Source organism: Acomys minous (genome assembly GCF_964271855.1).
Source record: "Acomys minous genome assembly, chromosome: 3".
Taxonomy (NCBI): Eukaryota; Metazoa; Chordata; class Mammalia; order Rodentia; family Muridae; genus Acomys; species Acomys minous.
This window is the reverse complement of record NC_140485.1, coordinates 101,448,931-101,472,085: the sequence shown is the minus strand read 5'-3', so window position 1 is coordinate 101,472,085 and position 23,155 is coordinate 101,448,931. Positions and strand designations below refer to the sequence as shown.

The following is a 23,155-nucleotide window of genomic DNA, read 5'->3' as shown; positions in this document are numbered from 1 at the left end:
TTTATGTGTTTAAGGGACATGTATGAAAAAAAACCTCCTACTTCAAATATGCCACTCTAACTCAATATACTTCATGTGTACATTTAGTTTTCATAAAACATTCGTCTTCCTTTTAAACAGATATCTCTCTTCCCCTTGTTTAAGGAATCATAGAGCCCAAGGAATTCCTTTGAAAATGTTCACAGCTTCTGTTGTCTTGTGTTTCTACACTCATCAGGGTTGGCAAATGCACGAAGTGGTGGCCTTTGTTTATGTCTCAATTGGAAGCAAATGCTAATAGATGTTGGCTGAGCTGAGGATCCTGGCTCAGGGCTTCACTTTTAGGTCATCACTCATTTGGGATTCTGTGAGAGTCCATCCATTTTTTTCCCCACCCAGCTCTTTCTATTCTTCTGATTGCTTCAACACGAGCAGCATACAAGACGGCTCTCGGAATCCTCCTATCACGTTCTGCTGCACATGGAGAGGAATTTTAAAAGACTTCATCTCCTTTCTGAGTTTTTTTCTTCTTCTCTCTCTCTCTTGTACCCATCATCACCTTCAAATACACTGTGCTGTTCAGTCGGTGCTCACTCTGTTTACAGAGTGTTTACTCACTCCTGCTCCTTTCACCTATGTCTGCTTACTCGTCCTTTTTCTTTATTCCACAAACTTTTCAAAACTCCATCTGAATGCCAGGCAGTTCATCACTAAATAGAAAATCCTCACCGGGCATGGTGGCTCACACCTGTAATCCCAGCACTCTGGAGGCAGAGAGATCTCTGTGAGTTTGAAACCAGCCTGGTCTACAATGAGAGTCCAGGACAGCCAGGACTATAAGAGAAACCCTGTCTCAACAAACAAACAACAAACAAACAAACAAACAACAACAACACAAAAGAAAATTCTTCCCTATACTATCCTGGAGAAATTTTTTTTAAAAAAAATAATGTATCTAATTTTATGTGCATTGATGTGGGAGTGTCAGATCCCTTGGAACTGGAATTACAGACAGTTGTGAGCTGCCATATGGGTGCTGAGAATTGAACCTGGGTCCTTTGGAAGAGCAGACAGAGCTCTTAACCACCAAGCCATCTCTCCAGCCCCCCTCCCAGAGGAATCTTAACTGGCCTCTTTTCCTCCAGCTTATTCCTTTCTCCAACTTGCCTTATACACTGTGTATGTCTTTGTGTACCCTGACAATTGCATGCTCCCTGCCCCGCCCTGACTTCCTACTTAAATTGTTATCTCTTCCTTGATACTTTAAGAGTCTCAAAGCAATGATTACCAGGCCATTTGCTTTTTCATCTTTTCACAACATAGTTAGTATGAAATTGACGTTAATGGCTTTCCAGCATATTAACTACATAGAAAAAAAATGATACAACTACTAGTTATGTAGGTAACAAGATATATTAGGTTTTAAAAGGTTACAGTGCCTTCAAGCTGTTTGCAGTACTTCATTTTGGATCAGGAATTCTGTTGTCATTTAGCGATGGCATGGTGGGCACCGCTGCAGGATCTGAAAGCCTCGGGGCTTTTTATTTGAGCTCATGGTAGCTGTGTGCTTGCTAACTGGCTCACTCAACTCAACTTTTAGACTAGTGTAGTTAGTGGTCCAATAAAGAGGATATCATCCATATCATTTGAGTCTATTCAGTGCTTTAAGTAAAATGGAATGATACCATTCACAAGACTGGGAGTTCTTAAAATTGAGCAGATTAACACATTCTTTGAGAGCCCTGGGGAAATGGCCGAGTGGGTGAAACACTTGATAAGTAAGCCTGAGGGTCAGAGTTTGGATTCCCAATAAAGAGCTAAGTGATCTCTGTAATTACAGAAACCCGAGGAGTGAGGGAAACCCTAAGGTAAGCTGGACAGATAGAGTAGCTGCACTGAGGACCACTGGGGTCAGCAAACATACAGCCTTGATGTATTAGGTGGAGAACAATCAAAGAAGACACCTGAAGTCAACCCCTGTCCTCCATGTACGCACACATGTATGTGTACCTGTACACACGTGTGACCACACAAATGTTAACGTGCATTTAAACACACCTCTCCACTTATATATACAAACACACGTGGCCCCTAAAAATTCCTGGTTTTTTTTTTCATGATAAGAAATAAACATCGTTTAGGAAGGGAACTAGGAAGCTAAGTGGCACTGCACTTTCAGAAATTTGTATTCCACAACCCATTAAGAACCATACTGCTGTGAGAAGGCTAACAGAAACAATGAGAATAAACATTTACCATACTATGTGAAATAGTGCATCGAGGACATCTTAAGGTCCATTGTCTTTGGCCTTCATGGAACACAAGGAACAAACTAGCGATTACTGCTTTCGACCTATTCTTCTAGTTTCTAGGGTAAACGGGGCCACAAATATACAAAAACTAAGCAGATGCATCAACATTTACATTTTATTTTGGGGCTGATTATTGGCGTATCATTATGCACTTGGATTTGTTTGTATTTTATTTCAAAGACAAAACAACGTTGGCTTCCCTCTCCTTTGACACAAATAGGGAAGGTTCTGAAATGAAATCCTGTTTTGTGATGGACTGTCTATCTGAACCTTGTTGTAGTCTCTGTACTTTCTCCCATGATGAGTTGTGTGATGAATCATGTGCCTTTGAAAACCACTGAGGGAAGTGGGTTTGAGTTATTATAACAGGATTCCTTAATGAACAGTCATCTCTTCCAATGAGGAACCGCAGTTTAGTTCCTTCAAAATTCCCCATCTGAGCTATTAAGGTGTGCAACAGCAACAAAAAATGCTTTATAAAATGGTCCAAGAATGAGCTTCCTGGTTTCTAATGTGACTACATGTCCTACCTCAAATATTCACCTTGAGTGATGCCATCTGAGTAAAATTCTTTATTTGTGTGCAGACAATGGGCTTTTGTTCTAAAGGATGGAGAAATCAGCCTCCTTTTTTCTTCCTTATGTTCCTGTTCTCCCCCTCTAGAAAAAGGAGGTCAGATAGGAATATATAGTCAAAGACTAATATCAGACCTGCCCTGCAACTGGTTTTTAGCACATAGGCATTTTATACTGCAAGATATCAACAAGCACAGAAGATTTAATGAAAACACATTATCTAAAGTTCAATGTTCAGGATCAACAGAACTATAAATGCCGTGTCAAGGTTCAACACATCAATAGTTTTATCAAGTATTTAGTTAACAGCTTCAAAGAACATATGGCAAATATTTGCCATTAGATATCTGTGAAGATACCATATGTGGTCCTTGGTCTAGAGAGGTCTTTGGCAAAAAGTGACTTACCAAAAATAAACGAGTAAATTAAAAATCAGTGCACTGTTTTGTCATGCTTGTGTCAAATCTGAAGTGCAGACACTGAATAGTGTAGGAATTTGGGGATGCAAGTTTAAGTGTAAATTTAACAGATGTAGGTGAGACAAAGTTGGACAAATGGCTGATGTCCACATGGCAGAAGGACTGACATCCTTCAGTAGGCTTTATTTCATAAGCAGTCTGAACAAAACAGCCAGCTAAATCAAAACAAAACAACCAACTCCCCAACCAACAACTACAGTAAATGACCTTGTCCATGTGGTGAGATGTACCTGGACAAGTTTTCAGAGGACAAATCCAGGGATGTCAGCCTGGGGAAGGGGCAGACAGATGCTATATGTGAGACTCGTGACAGCTGTGGTAGGCTCCTGCATATGATGAAAAAAATATAAACGATTAAGATTAAAGAGAAGAGATGGTGCCCTATTGCCGCGATCTGTGTGTGGACCAATTAGAGAAAGGTCTTGGTGAGGGAAATAGGAAAGGAAGGGAGGAACATATAATCCTTTTGAGAATTACTGTCTTTCCTTTGCTGTAATTAGGCCACATGAAGAGAAGGAGAGGCAAGGGTAGCTGGCCCTTAGTCAAGGAGGCACTGAGCCCAGGAAGAGTTCATCGAAGGGGAGGGACCTGATTAGCTGGAACGGGAACTAGACAGAGGCCTTCCTGGTAGTGTTGATGACACGTAGATGCAGGGGAGTGATACAGAGATAGGGAACCACAATAGCTCCAGGGTACTCAAAGTGGAAGAGTTTTGTTTATGTATGATAGACTAGATGTGGATGAGGGCACCCTGCTAAGTGTACGCATTTTGTAATAGAGCCACCGAAGCCTCCTAAGCCGTGCTCGTGTGGGGCAGTAGTTGGTTTTATTCATTGTGACATGTGCTGCGATAGGTGATGATAGCAGAGACATCCCAGCCCCAGCTCCAGTGTTGTGCTGCTCTAACCTACTTGCTACACAGGGAGTTTGCCAAGTTGACCTGCACATTCCTTTTTTTTCTCTTTTCTCAGGAGACAGTTCTTCCCTCACCTCCACTGCCCCATGGTGTCTGAAGACCAGCTAGCTGCCTTAGCTTTTAAGGAGACAGAATAATTTATGAGAGGTCAACTTTTTTCAATCTTACTCAGCATTTACTGAACATGTTGCTTCTCTTCCTCCTCTTTAAAAGGGAGGAAATTATATACATCTGTTCAGAATTATGTGTGACCTAGATACCTACTTTTTAACCACTTGATGGTGCGGCTCAGACTGTAGTTTAATGTCTATTTGCTTGTCTCTTTCATAGTGGCATAATGGTAGTATTTAGATGTGATGCTATTTACTGTATTTATATGTGATATGCTTTAATGCTGCTTCTTTTTTTTTTTGGTGTGTGTGTCAGTTGTGAGCAGTGTGTGTGGTATATGCTCTTAGCATGTGTGGACCTGCAATATTGTTCTGTTCCTTGAGATAGGGTCTCCCACTGAAACTGGAGGTAGACTGGCAAGCAGCAAGCCCCAGAGATTGTCCTGTCCCTGCCCTGTGTAGCACTGTCACATCTAGATTTTCATGTAGGAGCTAAAGACTTGAACTCAGGTCCTTGTCCTTGTACAATAACAACTCTGACCCACTGAATCCCTTTATTTTCCTTAATGCTGTCATTGTTTTTTAAAAAATGGATGACCCCTTGCTACTCATAATACAGATTCCATTAGTCTTTTTTAATTAGTAAGATGGCGTCTATCAAGAAGGACAAGAGAGGAGGGTCACTCATGACAATTAGAGGTGTAAGAGCGCACTCATATGTTAACCTGGGTCCCGTCATGATTTCAAATCCAGCACTCAGGAGGCGGAGGCAGGCGGATCGCTATGAGTTCAAGGCCAGCCTGGTCTACAAAATGAGTCTAGGACAGCCAAGGCTACACAGAGAAACCCTGTCTCAAAACAAACAAACAAACAAACAAACAAACAAAAAACCAAATCAAATCCAGAATATCGAAAAACACTATCCAAAGCAATACATGGTTCCGCCGGCATTTTTCTTGTATCTTTCAGTTTTGATTGTCAACACCTTGAATCTTGACCTGGTAATGTGTAGATTTTTCTAGCATATTATTAACTGTCTCCTTTTAATCATCTGTATTTGAGTAGCTGTTAAGTTGTTCTGCAAGTCCATCTTAGCACAAACCTTCACGCCGGGGAGAGAAGGATATGGTGTGAAGACTGAAGGTCCTCAGCCATTATTCCCGTTGTCTCTCACTAATCGTGGAGATGTGTACACATCCATAAACATGCATACAGGTGCTTGTTTTAAAAATATAAACACATGTAGCATTCCTATCGCTCTGTAGTTTAGCGGTTTCATCTGACAGTGACCTGCAGATATTTCCACTTCTGTATGACAGACACCTGACAGTTCTTTGGTTATATGTGTCTTACTTCCATGACGGGCATTTATTCTCTCTGCTTTCATCTCATGGAAGCATTTCCTTCTCACAGTATCCAAGTTATTATAGTTTTTTTTTTTTTGGCTACTGTATGTCAGGGTATGATATAATAGAAACATTATTTTCGTTAAGTGTCAGTAAAGCATATGTGTTTGTATGCTTGTGGTGTCATTTTACTGGATAACTCCTTTTCACACCTAAGTGTCAAACTTTGACTTATTTTCAGGTGTCATGTACAAATTTCTAATTTCTTGGCTTTTCTGCACACCCATAGTTCTCAGATTCTAATGTACATCAAATTCGCCTGGAAGATTTTTTTTTAATGCTCCTGATTGCTGAACCACAGGCCTGGAATGTCTGCTTGATTAGGTCTGGAGTGAGGCCAGAGAATTCCCATTGTAATGGTTCCATGCAAAGCTGATATTCTTGGCCTAGAGACAACATTGTGAGGACCATAGACCTACATGACTCTGTGTAGCACTTCACACCTCCTTTGATGTTTAGAGGGCCCCTCTTGGCCCTCACTGTTCGTTCACTGCCCAGAAGGACAGCAGTTCAGGGAATGGTTGAAATGTTTTGTTGGACAGCCAGGCCTGAAGTGTCCAGTTCTTTCCCAAATGGTGCCCACGAGGTCTCTAAAAGTCAGAGCTAATGAGAGCAACGGTCCTGGCAGGAGAGTCAACCTCAAATTAAGGAAGAGTTTCCACAGGTGCAAAGGGTACATGAAACACTATTTCCCCATCAGACTTGACAGTATCACATGCTCTAAAGATTACAATCCACAGCAGGTGCGTCATCTTTGAGTATGAAGGATGGCATTATAATGTGACTGCAAGCAGAAAATAATTTTTTATTTATATTCATTCCTTCCTGATGGGACTATAGCCAAGCAGACTTCTAAGTATTACATAAACAGATACACTTAGTGAAACAGTCAAATTGTATCTAAGTAGGAAAGTCCAGAGTTGTCCAAGCAGAAGTTCTGAAAATCAGTAAATAATTTCCTTACAAGCGAAGATTGTCTTATATTTAATCATTGGATTTAGACAAACTTCTTGCTTCTATGTATCACAGGCAGAAGAAACATCATTCACAGACAATTATTCCAAACACAAATGTAATGTATGCACAAAGACTTATATAATGGAGTATTTATACATGAGAATAAAATCTAGGAGATACCATAATTTTTAAAAATGTAACTTGCTAGAGAAATTGATGCATGATCAATGCCCTTTGAATCAGGAGAATGCACGAAGATGATCACTATATTTCATCCTTGTTGCTTCCTTGCTGGAAATAGATGGAGACTTTTTTTTTTTTTACCATTTCTGGAAACACTTGGCTATTTTAACTATTCATTTTCAATAAGCATGTACATATACATAAAATATGTACAGTTTTGGAAAATGTGCTTGCTTAAGTTTTGTACAAATGAGACCACGGCATCCTTTTGTGCCCTTCGGTATATTTGTTTTAACCTCTATGCAAAATTCCACTTAATTCCTGTAACTGTTTATTCCCTATGGTGGATAGTAATATTCTGTCTTTTTAAATTTTATTTTATTTATTTTTCTTTTTTATGGTGCTGGGTATCCAACCTAGGCCCTACATCATGCCAAGTACACATTCTACCATGGAACAAAACTCCCTGCTCTTGCTTTCTGTGTGCCAGTGATAAAATTGTTTTGGTGAGCTTTCTTGGTGCATATCCTTGAGGACATAAAATACAGAATCGGGAAGTGACTTTGAGCAGCACAGAAATACTCAGCTCCACCAGCTGGTGCCAGATTGGTCTCTGAATAGGTCATTTCAAACCTTTGCTACTAGAATTGCCTAAATGCTGCTTGACATCTTCCTAACACCTGACAATAGGAGGACTTTAACCTCATCCAGTTGTAAAGTATGACATTATATTTTATTGTTATTTTATATCTAATGCCTATGTATGGCATAGGAACTGGCCATAATGCTTATTTTTGATAGTTTTATACTTTATATATTTATTTATATTTCATTAGTTTCTTGACCTTCCTATTTCTGTGAATTGTCCACTTAAAGCCTTTCCCATGCTTTTCCTGTTTGTCTTTTATTGATTATTGACTCCACAGTACAATTTGAATACCAATCATATTTTGGTTATATACTTTGCAAATAATTTTCAAAGTTTTGTGCCTTTTATTTTATAATACTATTTTTGGGAATTGAAATTTAAAGTGTATTGTAATAAATAATTCAAAATCTTATTAGATTTTTCCCATTAGCGTCGCATATCTGTTTTGTAGATTTTTTTTTTTGGTTGTTGTTCTGGCTCAATATCCTAAGAAAGTTTTAAAATTCACCTTTTATATTAGAGCTCTTTGTGAAATCAGTGTATATTTGGGAGGCAGCATATATGTATCTATATTTTTTTTTAATGGCACCCATGTCATTCACTGAATTCTTAGCACTAATGTGCTTTTTGGGGTCTGAAGTTTTACAATTGTGTTTAGAATTAGAGTGTCTGTGACATTGAAGATATGTAATTCTTGGTTTGATCGAACTCACAAACTTGTTTATTCAATATCTTATGTATATTTCTGTGATAATGTGTGTGTACATGGCCAGGGGAGCAAAGGCGGAGGTGAGTGTAACCCAGATGACTTATTGCCAGGCAGAAAAACTCTTTTTATAGTCTGCTCACTGAAAAAGTTTTCCTTAGGTTAATAAATTTCTTCTAAGCACATGAAACAATTCCACATTACCAAGGGCTTCAGTAGTGATGGAAAAAAAGAATGAATGAATGAATGAATGAATGAATGAAGAAAGTATTTTTAATTGTTCTCACCTTAAGGGCTGTGAGAAGTTTAATGGGGAGTGTAACACGTAGTCTATTGTGCGCATGCTCATACAAGCATCAGATCTCAGAAAGAATTAATGGTGAGGAAGGGTATGGAGCAAGCACCAAGCAGATTTCTGCTTCATACCTTCATTTTAGGAATCCTGGAGTAGGTTTCTCATGCTAGATGTAGAGATACAGAAATCTAGACAAGATCCTGAGAAGTCCTCGCAAGTACCAACAGCCACCATTTATACATGTGATGATTTTACTGAAGAAAATCAAATGTTTCTGATGTTGGAATGTTCTCCTCTTGTTCTTTTCCCAATGAGCTCTGATCGGTTAATTGAGGTTTACTTCTCTCTCCTTTTTTAGGTGGTTCTTTGGCGCAATCAAAAGAGCAGATGCGGAAACGCAACTACTGTTTTCAGAAAACCAGACGGGCGCCTTCCTCATCAGAGAGAGTGAAAGCCAGAAGGGGGACTTCTCCCTGTCAGGTGCGGGTCTTGCTCGTTGTGATTGGCATATGCATTTGAAAATTTGCAGTCACAGGGACTTCCTGTGTGTACCTGAGTATGCTAATGTTAAAATTTCCTGATTTCTTTTATTCACATTTCTCCAAAATTAAACCTATGGAACTACTCAGGAATAACATCAAAATTAGACAAAACTCTCCTATGGCTAGAAGTTTCGACGAACAGTTCCCAATATGTGAATTGTGGGTATAAAATGAAAAGTCTAGGAATCCTGGGGTTGAGTTTTGTTTTACCTCGATGTCCCTTTGAGAAATGATTAAAAAGAAGCAAAAATTGCATTATTATCAAAACTGACTTGCAAGAGCGCAATTTTCTTTTCTCTTCCCTCCGTCCCCTCTCCTTCCTTCTGTGTCTTCACTTACCTTTATCGGATAACTAGGAAAAAAATGTTGAATGAAAATGCATTTAGTAGACCTACTGGATGCATAACTTCGCCAAATATAGTCGACAGGAAGGGGCATTGCTCCACTGCCCTAAGGAAACGGAAGCTTAGGGGATGTGAGAGGCATCTTAAGAGTGGTAGACATGCATGTCTGCTTTCTCAAGTCTGTGTTCCAATCTGTTTGCGACAATGCAGAATATCTTACTTAGAGTTGCCACACCAACCCACCTCTAAGTGAGAGACTCTTGCCTCGTCTAGATCTCTGTATCTCTATGTCTAGCATGAGTCTGGTTGTAATTTTTCCCCTTATCATCCTTTTAAGCATGTGTTATATTTCTCTGACTAGATTACACCTTTTGGGGGGTGTGGGATTTTGCTTGTCTGCATTTCTATCTCCCTGTTGTATGTTAATCATGATCTTGTGTATTTCACCATGTCTTGTTGGCTCACTGGGAGTTGTGATTACCTTCAGAAGGCCACAGTGAGCTCACCTTTTAGGGACTTGACTAGCAACCCCAGACAAGCTGTGCATACTTGACACCCTTTATTCTTCCACAAGCCTGTGGTGCCAAAGGTTGGGAAGGTGAGTTGACCCTAGACAGAATCAAGGGCAGTGGTGCACACACAGGTTTTGTGTTGGGTCTGTACTTCCACTTTTGATGATTCTGTCACTGAATTGGTATGTTATTCTAGAATCAGATGGACCCAGCATCATCGCTGCTCAGCTCCATGGATAGAAGGGCAAAAATGCTGTTTTGATTTTCACTCTTGAGATGTGCCTAATCATCCCTGATTTTGGAGATGGTGCTGACACATACGGTAGTAACAACATTATTTAATATTGGGGTTGGCCACTCATAATAGATACTCTAATAAGTTGTGACTTCACAATAGAATATGCCTGTGTAAATCCACACGATGGAAGTCAATATTTTATACAGTGGCTTTTCTTCTGGTTATGAAACAAATCTTCACAAATAGAACAAGTTTTTTGTTTGTTTGTTTTTTTGTTTTGTTTTGTTTTGAGACAGGGTTTCTCTTTGTAGCCCTGGCTGTCCTAGACTTGCTTTGTAGACCAGGCTGGCCTCAAACTTGCAGCGATCCACCTGTCTCTGCCTCCCACGTGCTGGCATTAAATGCATGCACCACCATGCCAGGCTCAGAACAAGTTTAAAAAGAAAACCAATCGAAAATGTCACTAATTGGAGATATATTTTTAATGCTGAAAAACTTTCTATTGGCTTCTTTCTATAATTGACCTATATTTATTGATGTATATGCATTTCTACATGCACACTTTTATACACAGGAAATAAAACAGAGATTATCTTGTAATCAGTGAATACCTACATACATCGATATTTATAACATAAACATGTACATACATAAACATTTGGACACACATGTGTGTGATGTGAAGCCAGCCTCCATTTCTCTTATTTCTGGTTTTCAGTGTCACTATTTATGCTACACTACCATTTTAGAAGCTAATTTTCCATTTGCATGATGGGAATTATTTTACTTGACTTATTTTGTGTTTTATACATTGGTGTTATTTTCAATTATTTTGCTATACTATTCAGCTATTAAAAACAAGGAATTCCCGAAATTTGTGGATAAATGGATTGAGCTAGAAATGATCATAATGAGTGAGTTAACCCAGAAGCAGAAAGACTCAAATGGCATATACTCACTTATATCTGCATATTAGCCCAAGGGGCATGTCCCACAAAAGCCTTCACTTACCAGGAAACTGAGACAGAGAGGAGGACATTCTAGTGGGACTCTAGATGAGAGAATCATGGGAGAATGGCAAAGTAGAAGGATCCAGAGGGTCCTAGAAGCCTACAAGTAGAACATTATGATAGGCAGATTTGGGCATAGGGGTCCCGCTCAAACTAAGGCACCAGCCAAGGACAATACAGGCGGTAAACCATAAACCCCTACCCAGATCTAGACAATGGACAGAACACTCTCCACAGTAGAGTGGAGAGTGGGATATTACTTTCTCACATACTCTGGTGCCTCACCTTTGACCATGTCCCCTGGAGGGGGAGACCTGGTGGCACTCAGAGGAAGGACAGCAGGTTACCAAGAAGAGACTTGATACCCTATGAACATATACAGGGGGAGGTAATCCCCCTCAGGAACAGTCATAGGGGAGGAGAATAAGGGGAAAATGGGAGGGAGGGAAGAATGGGAGGATACAAGGGATGGGATAACCATTGAGATGTAACAAGAATAAATTAATAAAGGAGAAAAAAAAAAGAATGATGCACTGGGAATCTCTGTAGATAAATATTTTAATATTTCTGTGAGAATATTATTTTTATGGGAGGAAAAAAAATCAAATCTTTTTGAACTCTAGACGCTTAATAAAAAAGAGCTATAAGAGTGTTCCATGTTTAAATGCATCCATATTTGTTTATTAGCCATTCTTATTATTTATATATTCAATGTGCTTGTAGTTGTTTATCAAAAGCTAGATTAAATGTTTTCAGATTAGCATAAGATATAGAGGAATAGCTCCAGGGGGAAGCAATCTGAAAGTAGAGTCACCTGATTCATGCATATCTTTGAATAATGCTGGGGCTAGAGCGACTATTCAGAACATTCTCTACAAGGAGTATTATGGGACAAAACAGCTTTTACAGGCTTAGAAGAGAATTACAAGGATATTGGCTGCTATGAGCTGTGAATACTCCAGAGTTTGCTTATGGACTTAGGAAGTGCTGGAGAAGTGGTTTGGAGACCAGCAAATCATTATAGATTCTTTTTCAATGAAGTCAAACAATTTAGAGTCTTTCAAACAAATTATCTGATTGCTGTGTATTCACTGGGGATAAAGTAAATGCATCTGATTATGTTTTGCTGAAAGGGAAATTCTCCTATTAGTCAGAGGGAAGGCTGTGCAATGGAAAAATAGAGAGAGAGAAAAAAAAGGGAGGGTCTTCAATAGATCCACATAAGACAAACAAACAAACAATCCAATTGCTGATGGTTGATTATCACTAAGGAGCATCAGATGTACCACTCACAGATTTATTTCTTAGTGCAGTTGTCTTCTTAATCAGTCAGAATTGATGGTCTTCAATTTTGCTGACTGCTGTGCCATTAAAGGGAGGCAAACAAAATCTCTATTGCTGTCTTTCCCGCATGACTTTTCTTTACAAGTATTGTCTTTATTCCTTGGGCATCAATGGCTTGCAGCTGTCAGGGAAGAGATTCCTGAGGGAGCCTGATTTATTGAGGCTGGGGGGCAGCTCTGGGAAGGAGAGGCCCAAGGTTGGGATGAGTGCTAATTGGGTTGTTGTGATCTACGCATGGTTGTCGGATCTTATGAGGTGTGAGGAGATCAGCAAAGAGGCTTAGGGCCATGGCACGTCTCATAAAGGCGAGACGCTAATTAGCTATGAATCACAGCAGCACTTTTGGATATTACACGTTGTACGTGGTAGCCAGAGAATCTGTCTTCATTAGACACATGACAGGTAGTTTTAGTGGCCCTATTGTTATTTGTCATTGATGGTGAATTGTTTTTCTGATGAAAAATATAGAATTCTGACTGCATGTCAACTAGTTCGGTTATTTTTCCACATCAATCAATTACTTAAAAGGAAATGATTATCGCTGTTACCATTAATATTAATTTGATGTATGGTGTCTTGTAAAGCATTTGTAGTCTTGTTTGATGTGCTCTTTAAGAAATGTGAGCTTTGAGGGCCAATACCAAGCTGTGATGAGTTTTTCAGAATAGATTCTTCACTGTACATTGTAGTTTTGCTTTTGGCATCTATTTATAATAACCTACAAGGTCCAAGACAGAGTATCAGCTTTACTGGGTTTGAAATCCCTTCAAGAGAAAATTGTAATAGATATAAAGGCAGAAAGCCATCAAGGTAATCAAAAGCTGGTGTTATTTATTCATATATTGTTCTGTATTATTTATAATGTTATTTATGCTTTTTTTTTTGTTTCTTCTTTGAATGGGCCCATTGATGGTACACACTGGTTTCCAGATTCTTTACTAGGTGGTGGTGGTGAGGGGGACAGAGCTCAGCAAGGAGCAATCCTTGAATTCAGTCTGGAGGAGGATTGTAGTATAGTTGCCTTATGAGAAAAGGGGGTGCAGAGGCTGAGTCGCCCAGAGAAAGTCAGGCAAAGCAGAGGCAGTCCTTGTGCTCTGTGTCTGTTTGTATCAAAGGTGGCGGTTTAGAAAGGGCTATTCCTGGCAGATGCCAGAGTTGTGTTTTTGGAATGGTAGGAAGGGTGGATAGTACAGGTGTGTGTGTGTGTGTCTGTGTGTGTGTGTCTGTGTGTGTGTTGTAGATAGAACCATCAAGTTCAGAATCATGTATCCATGTTGTAGTAATTATAAACACTTCCAATAATGTTTATTATAAGATTATCCTATAATTATTATGGTAGTATTGTCTTACTTGCTATCATAACCAATAAAAGACACAGGCACTTTTTGTATTTTAGAGTAAGCGTTATTTTACCTAGGCCTGGGCAGATATTAATCCTTTGAACTACCTTCCATTTTCTCCTAGTCCCTATTCCATGCCATCTGCTTTAATCATTTCTATCTGGCCTATATCCCTATTTCTCATACATAAGCCCTAAGTATTTGCTTGTGCTGTTCATCTGTACTGCTTCTTTCCTTGTGGAACTTCAGAGTTCCTCCTATTGGCCCACATCGCTCTTTCCTATCCTATGTCAATTCTTCTTCTTCCTCTGCCGGTACCTCTCTGTCCTACCCAAGATCTTCCTGTCTCCTAAGCCAGAGAAACTTCACTGTGCCCCTTCCTCCTGCCCTGCCCAGGTGTAGGCCTTTTACTGGTCAAACAGGGAGGCAAGGTTAAACATCAATAATTGGGGTATATGACAGCCTGCTCATAAACAATAAGCACTTGAGGGGCAAGCAATCAAGAGATATAAAGCGCCAGACCATGCTCCAAAATTCCTCTTTTCTGTCTAAGTTAAAAGGGCCATTTTTATAATAACATACAATAATAAGAACAATTATGAAATAATTATAAGACCTAATTAAGTAAGACTTATGTACATAATGCCTAGTTTAAAAGTATTTGGTGCTGGGCGTGGTGGCACTTGCGAGGCAGAGGCAGGTGGATTGCTGTGAGTTAGAGGCCAGCCTGGCCTACAAAGTGAGTCCAGGCAAGCCAAAGCTACACAGAGAAACCCTGTCTGGAAAAACAAAACACAAAACAAACAAACAAACAAACAAAAAACCCAAAAAAACAAACAAACGAAAAACTATTTGGTAACCTTGAAGAAAATAGTATCTATCTTGTCTTAGTGAGTCTTAAGTTTTGTATCTAAATTAATTGCTATTATATTTTGTATCTATCAGCCTAAAAAAACACCTATCTAGGCCTTAAAACATCTTCACTCCTATATAGCTAAGCTTAATTTTAAAACTATAACTATCTGGTCTTCAGCCCCATCAGAGATGTGAGAGGGAAGAAAATTAATTACCCAAGAAAATAAGAAGCACAGTTTAGAAGCTTCCAAAATAAAAAAAAAGGTGACAGAGATAGCCAGCTGCCTGGATCATCACCCCAAACTCCTCTATTCGGATTGGAGCATCATCTTCAGCCTTCTGGCCCAGTATATCTGAAAGACATATTTGTGAAACAAGAGCTGTTAAGGACTTGCTGATTCTGCTTGGCAGAGCTTGAATGTCAACTCAACCTGAATCCAAGCTTGGCCATTAGGCAGAATTCCGTCTATGGTAGAAATGAGGGCTTTTTCTTTGTCCTGGTGGCTATCCCCCAATTTGAAATCATCTCTTATGGACTTCTTCGATGCTCATCATCCTCTTTGAGGTAGGCTGGGTGCTGCCAGGAGTTGACCTGCCTTGTCAAGAAATCTTTGAGATAATAAAAACACCTATAAATGCCATATTCTGTAGGTCTCTGAGGTTTTTGGAGACCGATGTATTTATTCATTTTTACGTAATGTATTTATAGAATCATATCTATCTGTTAAACCTAGGATGTTTATTCCTGTGATAAACTAGACTAGTATCTGACATGACCAGGAGGTGATCAACTAACAATTAACTTGCATTATTTAATTATCCTAAAAAGTTTGTAACAGCAGCTTTAAAAATACTGGAAGTAATCCTTGTATTATAAATGAGTGGTATGGGTACAGTTCCTCATACCAGAGTAGAAAAAATGTGTGTGTGTGTGTGTGTGTGTGTGTGTGTGTGTGTGACAAAGTAAACTTGAATTTGTATCAATATTTCAAAAAACCCCTTATTTAAATATAATAGTATCTCTAAGTTGAAGAGTAGATATAATAATCTACCTTTTGTCTGATTATTCCCATAAGGTATTTCTAAATATCCATGCTGAAGACCTTTGGGCCTTAATTTATAGAGAGATATTTCAGTCAGATATTCAGTCAGATGATTGATCTAATCTGTAATAGATAATGTGTTAGATCTTTATTCATTGCTGTGACAAAAATACATGACAAGAAGCAAGTTCAGCAAGGAAGGGCTTATTTTTCTCTACAGTTTGAAGGGGCAGTGCCTCATGGTGCTGAAGGCCTGGTGGCCAGAGAGTGAGGTGGCTGATCACACTGTGTCTGCAATAGAAAGAGAGGCCTTCTGCCACTCAGCTCCCTTTCTCTTTTTCCCCTTTTGACTAATCTGGTTCCTCAGCCAATGAGATGGTGCTACGTCCATTTTCAGTGTGTGTATTTATTTTGCAGATCAGTATCTCTAGAAAAGATATACAGACATTTTCAGGGGTGTGTCTCTTGGGTGAACTCTAAATCCAGCCCAGTTGTCAATGAAAGGTAACCATCACAGCTGATTTGATGGGAACTGTGAGGGAAATTATAGATGAATACAGTGGCATCATTTGCTGCTATCTGAAGTCCCAGGTGGAAGGCCAACTGAGGCCACTAGCATTCTGCAGAGATGAGTGACATACCCTATACTTACCGAGCAGTAGTATTATAAAAACAAATTCCCTGTGTTCCTCTCCTTCTTTGTAGGGAGAGTATAGGAGTGGACCTAGAACTAGGAATTAAAAATACTTTGATGTTAAGCAGTCTTGTTTAGTGTCAATTATTTCCAGGATTGTTTAACATTCCAGAACCTACAGTCACTATTAAATATCAGTTCCTCTTAGCTAAGAAAAGGTAGGCATGTGGCCATAGGAGTTCCAGTGTTTCCTGTGTTGATGCTGGGTTTTGCCCAGTGTGCTCTTTATGATGGTGTCTAGAAAAGACTCTTAAGCCATCTCACTTTTTGTCTCCACAAATACCAACCTGAACCAGGCTAGTTGGAAAAAGTAGAGACAAGGAAATGCATCTATCTGAAAATGAACTGACAGGAATTGGTGGTTGGTCAGATATGGAGTCAAAGAGAAAGAAGATTCCCTGTCAGATCTCTGACAAGCTAAGTAAATTCTATAGGAGAATTACTGCTGGTCCCCATCCAGACTATTTGTAGGTTCTTGGTGTTTTGTTCAGAGAGTTGAGGAAAGCAGAATAGCAAATGGCTTTCATCCCGAAGCAAAGAGAAAGCGCAGGATAGATGTTTCTCAAGGGAGCTGGAGGCCCTGAGCAAGCATGTGGATCAAGAGAATCTGATCACTGCCCACAGTATCTGGAAAGAGGAAGAGGTCACTCAGGCCGGAAGTGGTTACTCAGTATAGGTAGTCTCTATTGTGATTAGTCAGCTTGGGTTATGTAAACCATTGCTCATCACGTATGTCCTTTCCCATAATGCACCTGACTTTAAGGATATGTATGCTCATGTATGCATAGGCATTCCTAGGCTTAAGATGATAAACTGTGGATATTCACTAAGAGTTCACTCAGAAGACACAGCTGGCCTTACAGCTCGCATACCTCAAACACATTTAGGATATGTTTCAGGACTGGCCACGAAAGGAGAGCTACTAAGGATTTACAGGCAGCTATAGATTGGAGTGGCCAGCTATTTTGTTTGAGAGGAGTTGCATGCAGTTTGAGGCAGGTGTGTGAGCCCCAGGTTTCTAAGTAATTTGTTGTGCCAGGGCTGTGAGTGACAGAGTGACGGCTTGCCAAGCTCTGCTCCAGGAAGGCTGATTTGTAGGGAGAAAGTAGACAGAAAGAGGAAGATGCCCTCAGAGGTGTTAGGGACAATTTTAGGTGGACTTGGTAGCAGCCATTATCTCTTAAAAATATTTTAAACTTTTTATTTTATGTATGGGATGTTTTTCCTCAATGTTTGTGTGCATACCACTTGTGCCTGATGCCCAAGGAGAGGCCAGAAGAGGGCATTGGATCCTTTGGGACTGGAGTTACAAACAGTTGAGAGCTGTCCTGTGTGTGATGGGAACTGCCTCTGGGTCTTCTCAACCACTGAGCCATCGCTCCAGCTCACGTTCTCTCTCTCTCTCTCTCTCTCTCTCTCTCTCTCTCTCTCTCTCTCTCTCTCTCATTCTCTCTCTCTCTCGGGGGTTTGTTTTTTTAAAAGCTCTGCCATTTTGATTGAACAAAGAATATGTGAAAAGTTTTCAAAACCAGAAATGGTTCAGACTTAAAAAAAAATCAATTGTAACACCTTTTCTATGATAGAATGTCATTTTACTGATCTTGAGGGTTCCATGGTGTACGGGAGAGATTCATAATAGTTATTTATTGTTGTTATGAAGCCTTTTTTTGTGAAAGTATAAGATGTACCTCTCTAAGGGCATACCTATTTTTAATATGTGTGTGTGTGTATGTGTGTGTGTGTGTTTGTGTGTGTATGAATGTATATGCACCAGTCTCAGAACAGAATGCTTTGATCCTTTAAAGTATTTGATCACCATTGCTAGAAGCATCACATAAATGGCAAAACTGCCTTTTTTGAGAAGAGTGTCACTTCACATGTTCATCAAGAATAATGTCTACATGTTGAAGTTGCCAGCATGATCCAAAGTTACTACCTGAATACTAGCTATAATAAAAGATTGATCTGAGTGATGCTATAGACTTCTAATGTAGTATATATTTACACATGCCTCATAAATTAACTTTAAATACAACTTAAAGAGAATGAGGACAAGGACAGTTTCCTTAGAAAAGATGCGCATCTTTTCTGTTGACTTTGTGTGTATTGTTCATGTTGCCCTTGTATCATTCACATTGACCTTGTCTGCATCCTTCACTTGGTCCTAGTGTGCATCTATTACTGGGAATTTATATATGCAAAGCTTTACTTATTTTTGAGCAGCCCTTTCACTATATATAAGGGTTTCCCCCAGTGGATTACGAAGTAGACGCTCAAGCACTCTGTTTTTTATGCTGTGATGTGAAGGAACAAAGAGAAGCAAGGCCAGTGACACTTCCTTAAAACAGAAAGACTGGTCCTTGTAAGGTCACAATTAATCCTCTTGTCTTTTATGCTTTGGATGGTTTCAGAAACATAGTTTCCTGCCCCAATGGGCCAGTCCCTGCCCCCCAAGTAATATGGCTATGCTAGAAGACACAAAGTGGAAAATGTCATTCCTCAGTGGGACTCCTGCCTCGCATCCCACTACTGCAATGTCCAGAGTTCAGACTCAAGCCCACCTCCCACACCCTGCTCAGCCACCGCTGCTACTCCCAAACTTTCCAGGTATGCTGAGTCATTCAAGTCTGACTCTGGCCCAGTGGCAAAAGGCTCTGTGTTTCATTAGCAGTTTCCTGAGTCATCTTTTCATTCTTCATTTAAAATTAATGTGGACCTTGTGGCCACTAGAGTTTGTCATTAATTCCATTACTATTAACCATGAACGTAAATAGAATTGTATATCCAGAGCATGAACAAGTATTAAACGACTTGTGGGAAAAATGTTCCCTGAATTTATTATGTAATGAAACTTGGATGGATTCGGGGAACGTTTGATATTGGTTAAAGATGTTTTGCTTTTTCAAAAGTGCGCACACTGCAGAAAGGGAATCGTCTGTTAATAACTCCACTATCTCATATAGAATGTATTAAATTTTAAACATGTTGGTGCCATCTTAGAAAACGCCTTTTAATTAAAGTCGTAATTTAGTTGTGTTCAGCTTAATTGCAAATATCATTGACTGTAATAGCTAGTGACTTTTCTGTGAGCTATGGTATATGCTGTCTTTTCTTAACGTTACTACCCAGAAGTTGAGTTTCAAATGTTTTAAATACTCTATAAAGTTAAATTAACATTTTATTATGTGCTCTGTGGATCTGTGCTTGTGTGGGTATGCACACACATACAGATACACAGGCAGAACACCACTCTCCTCTCTAGGGTGCTGATTCTTGGAGGAAGCTCTTACTGAAACTCATTTCATTGCTTGTGTTTTTAGATGCTATGGTATTCTTTACAGGCCTTTTTAATATCTCCTTTTCTGCTTCTCTGTGATGCCATAAGGTAGATTCACTGAAGTCTTCTTGTTTTGAACACCTTGTCATGTTTATTTAAAACACTCTCTGTGTTGTCATTTTGAGCTACTTGAAGGAAAGCGCAAGAAATGAGCCGCACTGTTGCTCTTTGAGTGGAATGCTATAAAAATCAACTTCAGTTAAGTAGATACTGATGTCACATGGAAGTCAATGAGTTCAATGTTTTTGTAATTCATGATACAATGAACTTCCTTGCTTTACAATTTTTTTTTTTTTACTTCTGGCAAATCAAACTGATCTTTTAATATGTTTTGTCTCACATTGCCTTCACAAGTGATAACCAGTTAATAGTTTCTGAAGGCAGCATCTCCCTGCGCTCTGTTTGTCTACTCAGGAACCTGTGAAGAGAGACAGAATCTTAGGAGCCCTGTAAACTGTGGTCACTTGTGGTCATTTGTTTGAATTCCTGTGTTTGATAGATTCTCTCCCACACCCTCTTTTATAGCAAAGTAGATGAGTTGATAAGTAAGCGGCTGTAGATGAGGCCTAATCAGCAGGAAGGAGGAAGGATTCTTTGACCTGGGCTAGGCATGTGCCCTTGCCTTAGAGAGCAAAGACATTGTATGGCCGAGAGCAGGAAGCTGCTGTTACTCTGCTCTGTGGCAGCAACTCCATTATCCTGGAGTTGTCTATGTGTAGTTTCTTCATTTCCCATGTCCGAGTGGGACAGCAGCTTTCATCCCCGCCAACGTGACTCCAGTTGAAGGCAGATGGGTGATGACAGAGTAGTGCCCACTGGTCTGAGAAGCTGACCTTCAACACAAGAGCAAACAAGAACAATAGTCTCTTGGGATTGTTTTCACACATTCGTCTGGTGGAACATTAACCACTGAGCACTGCTATCATAGTCGGTTTGAAGTGGTTTACAAACCACAAGACATTTGCTTCTCACTGTTCTTGTGGTTAGGAGATTTGACATAAAGGTGCTGGGATTTTTAGTGTGTATGAAAGGTCCCTTTTCCTGGTGTACAGATGGCTGTCTCCTGTGTCCTGAGTTCTTCTTACCAAAGCATTTAAGGACTCCATGCTCATTAGTTTCTGCAATTATCTCCCAAAGACTTTACCTCCAAATCCCTCATTTGGGGACTTAGAGCCTCAACGTGCGGATTTTTATTTTGGAATAAACCTTCAGGTCATATCTGTTGCAAATTATTGAATTATGTTTCCTTTGAATTTTTCATTAGTTTTTAAGAGTCTTATATGATGTGTTTTGATCCTGTTCACCCCATGCCCCAGCTCCTCTAATTTCTACTGAGCAGGTCAGTAAAGTAGATGACCCACCCTTCATCAGTGGGAAGGTAGATGTTTACCCCACTGGTGTACACTTAGAGATTGTGTGTTTTAGTGGCTCTCCTGCGCATGCTCATGGCGGAACTGTACACTCATCCAATGGAAAAAGGAAGGCAGAAGGGTGTCTATGTTATTTCTGCCTAGATTTCAGATCATTTTATTCACTCTGTAGAAACAGCTGCCTGAGATTCTTACTACTTATAACAGAATTTCCAAACTTCTGTTCTAATACCTGATTAGCCAACACTCTCATATTGAGCATAGATCATCATTTATGAGTATTTAAATCACCCTATATTATATTTCCTATTCTACTGGATAGACAGATCTTATTAAAAATCCCAGAGAATACCAAACCAGGACAATCCCAAACTACACTCTCAACGTTTGTTCTTATGCCCACAGATAAGTGTAGTGATCCTTACCCTTCATGAAGGAGACTTCTCTTGTCAACAGAAGAGACCATTACAAGAACCGCAGTTGGTCCAAATGCAGAGTTGTGTAGCCCAGTCCCAGTGGAGACATCTACAAAGCAAGTCCAGCACTTGAGGCACACACAGGAACATTGCAGAAGAAGAGGGGGTGTTGGTGTTGGTGGAAAGATCGTGAGAGCCAGAGGATCAGGGAGTTTGATGTGAGATTGTGTCTCCTAGTGATGTCAGAAGCTGAACCCATAAAGCCTCACCAGCATGACTGACAGCCTAACCATAGGGCTGAACAGTAGACTTGCCAAAATGGGTGGGAGAAAGACCACAAGGCCTCAACCCTACACCAAAAACTACAGGCAGCTTAAGGAATGATGAGAGTGGAAAGAATTCTTTTCCTCAGGGAAAAGCACAACAATTGGTTGTCCAGTTCCAATGCGTAGGTACAGGTAACATTATACAGACTGAGTGAGACATTCTGAGGAACACATAAACATATGCGTAGAACAACTATTAATGAAAACGAGGCCATGAATTTGAAAGTGAGCAAGGAGAAATATATGGGAGGGCTTGGACAGAGGAAAGGGAAGAAAGAAATGATATGATAGTATTGTAACCTCAAAAAGAAAAGAAAAATAATTCAAAAAAGAGGAGAAAGACAGTAAGTAAGCAGCAAAACAGCTTCAAATAAAAATGACTGCCTTTGGGGAGGGGGATCTCTAGCAACAAGACTGAACTTTTTCAGTATAAAGATTTTCAAATTTTTTGGTCATAGAATAATTTCCTTTTATGTGAAACAGAGTTCAAGAAAAAAAAATAGTAGCGTATGAGATGGTAAACAATAGTGTGAAAAGAAAGAGAAAATACTTACTAAAAGGAATAGAAGAAAAATGTGAAAGCATTTGATTTGAAATAGTGGGATAGAAGAAAGCATAAATTCTGTGCAACGGGGCATTAAAAGCACCAGGAAACTGTGGTAGATGACAGATAGACAGTTGTCCCTGTGGATGGCAATAGGTGGCTTCACGCGTCTGGTGGAAGAGCCCAGTGGAAAGAGAAGGAAGCAGATGGAAGCTGTGAGGACAGGCATCACATATTAAGCAGGCACATCTTCGGAGGCTGCTACATTAAGTGGAAGCCATGGTAAGTAGGTAGCAGAAGGGAACATTTTTTAGCATGAAACAAACAAACTAACTAACTCTGCCCCCTCCCCCAAAACAGCCTTTAAGGGAGAAATGACTCAGTATTACATGTAAAATATGTGGAAACATCTCTCTATATGATATCTCTTCTAAATAATTTGATATCAGAGATAAATGGTAAAAAAATTTTTTTATGAGAGAATCCAGGAGAAAAATCTGAAAAGGATTAAAAAAAATCAGAACTCTCTTTTATACCATTAAATACCAAAAAATAAAAAGGAGATAAAGATAAAAATTATGCTCTTTGTTAATAAAGTTGATAAATTGCATACTTTCGCCTTTTTTCTCCAGCTGTGGACATTGAGACAGGTACCCCCTCCTCCTCCTATTTC

General features: G+C 39.6%; 1 protein-coding gene across 1 annotated transcript in view; it reads left to right on the top strand.

The window, feature by feature from the left end:
* FRK (fyn related Src family tyrosine kinase) overlaps window positions 1-23,155 on the top strand; it is a 103,943-nt gene that overhangs the window by 38,833 nt on the left and 41,955 nt on the right. The window contains exon 2 of the mRNA XM_084777976.1: window positions 8,926-9,047. Within this exon, the coding sequence (XP_084634102.1) occupies window positions 8,926-9,047 (122 nt within the window). The remainder of the gene's footprint in view (window positions 1-8,925; window positions 9,048-23,155) is intronic.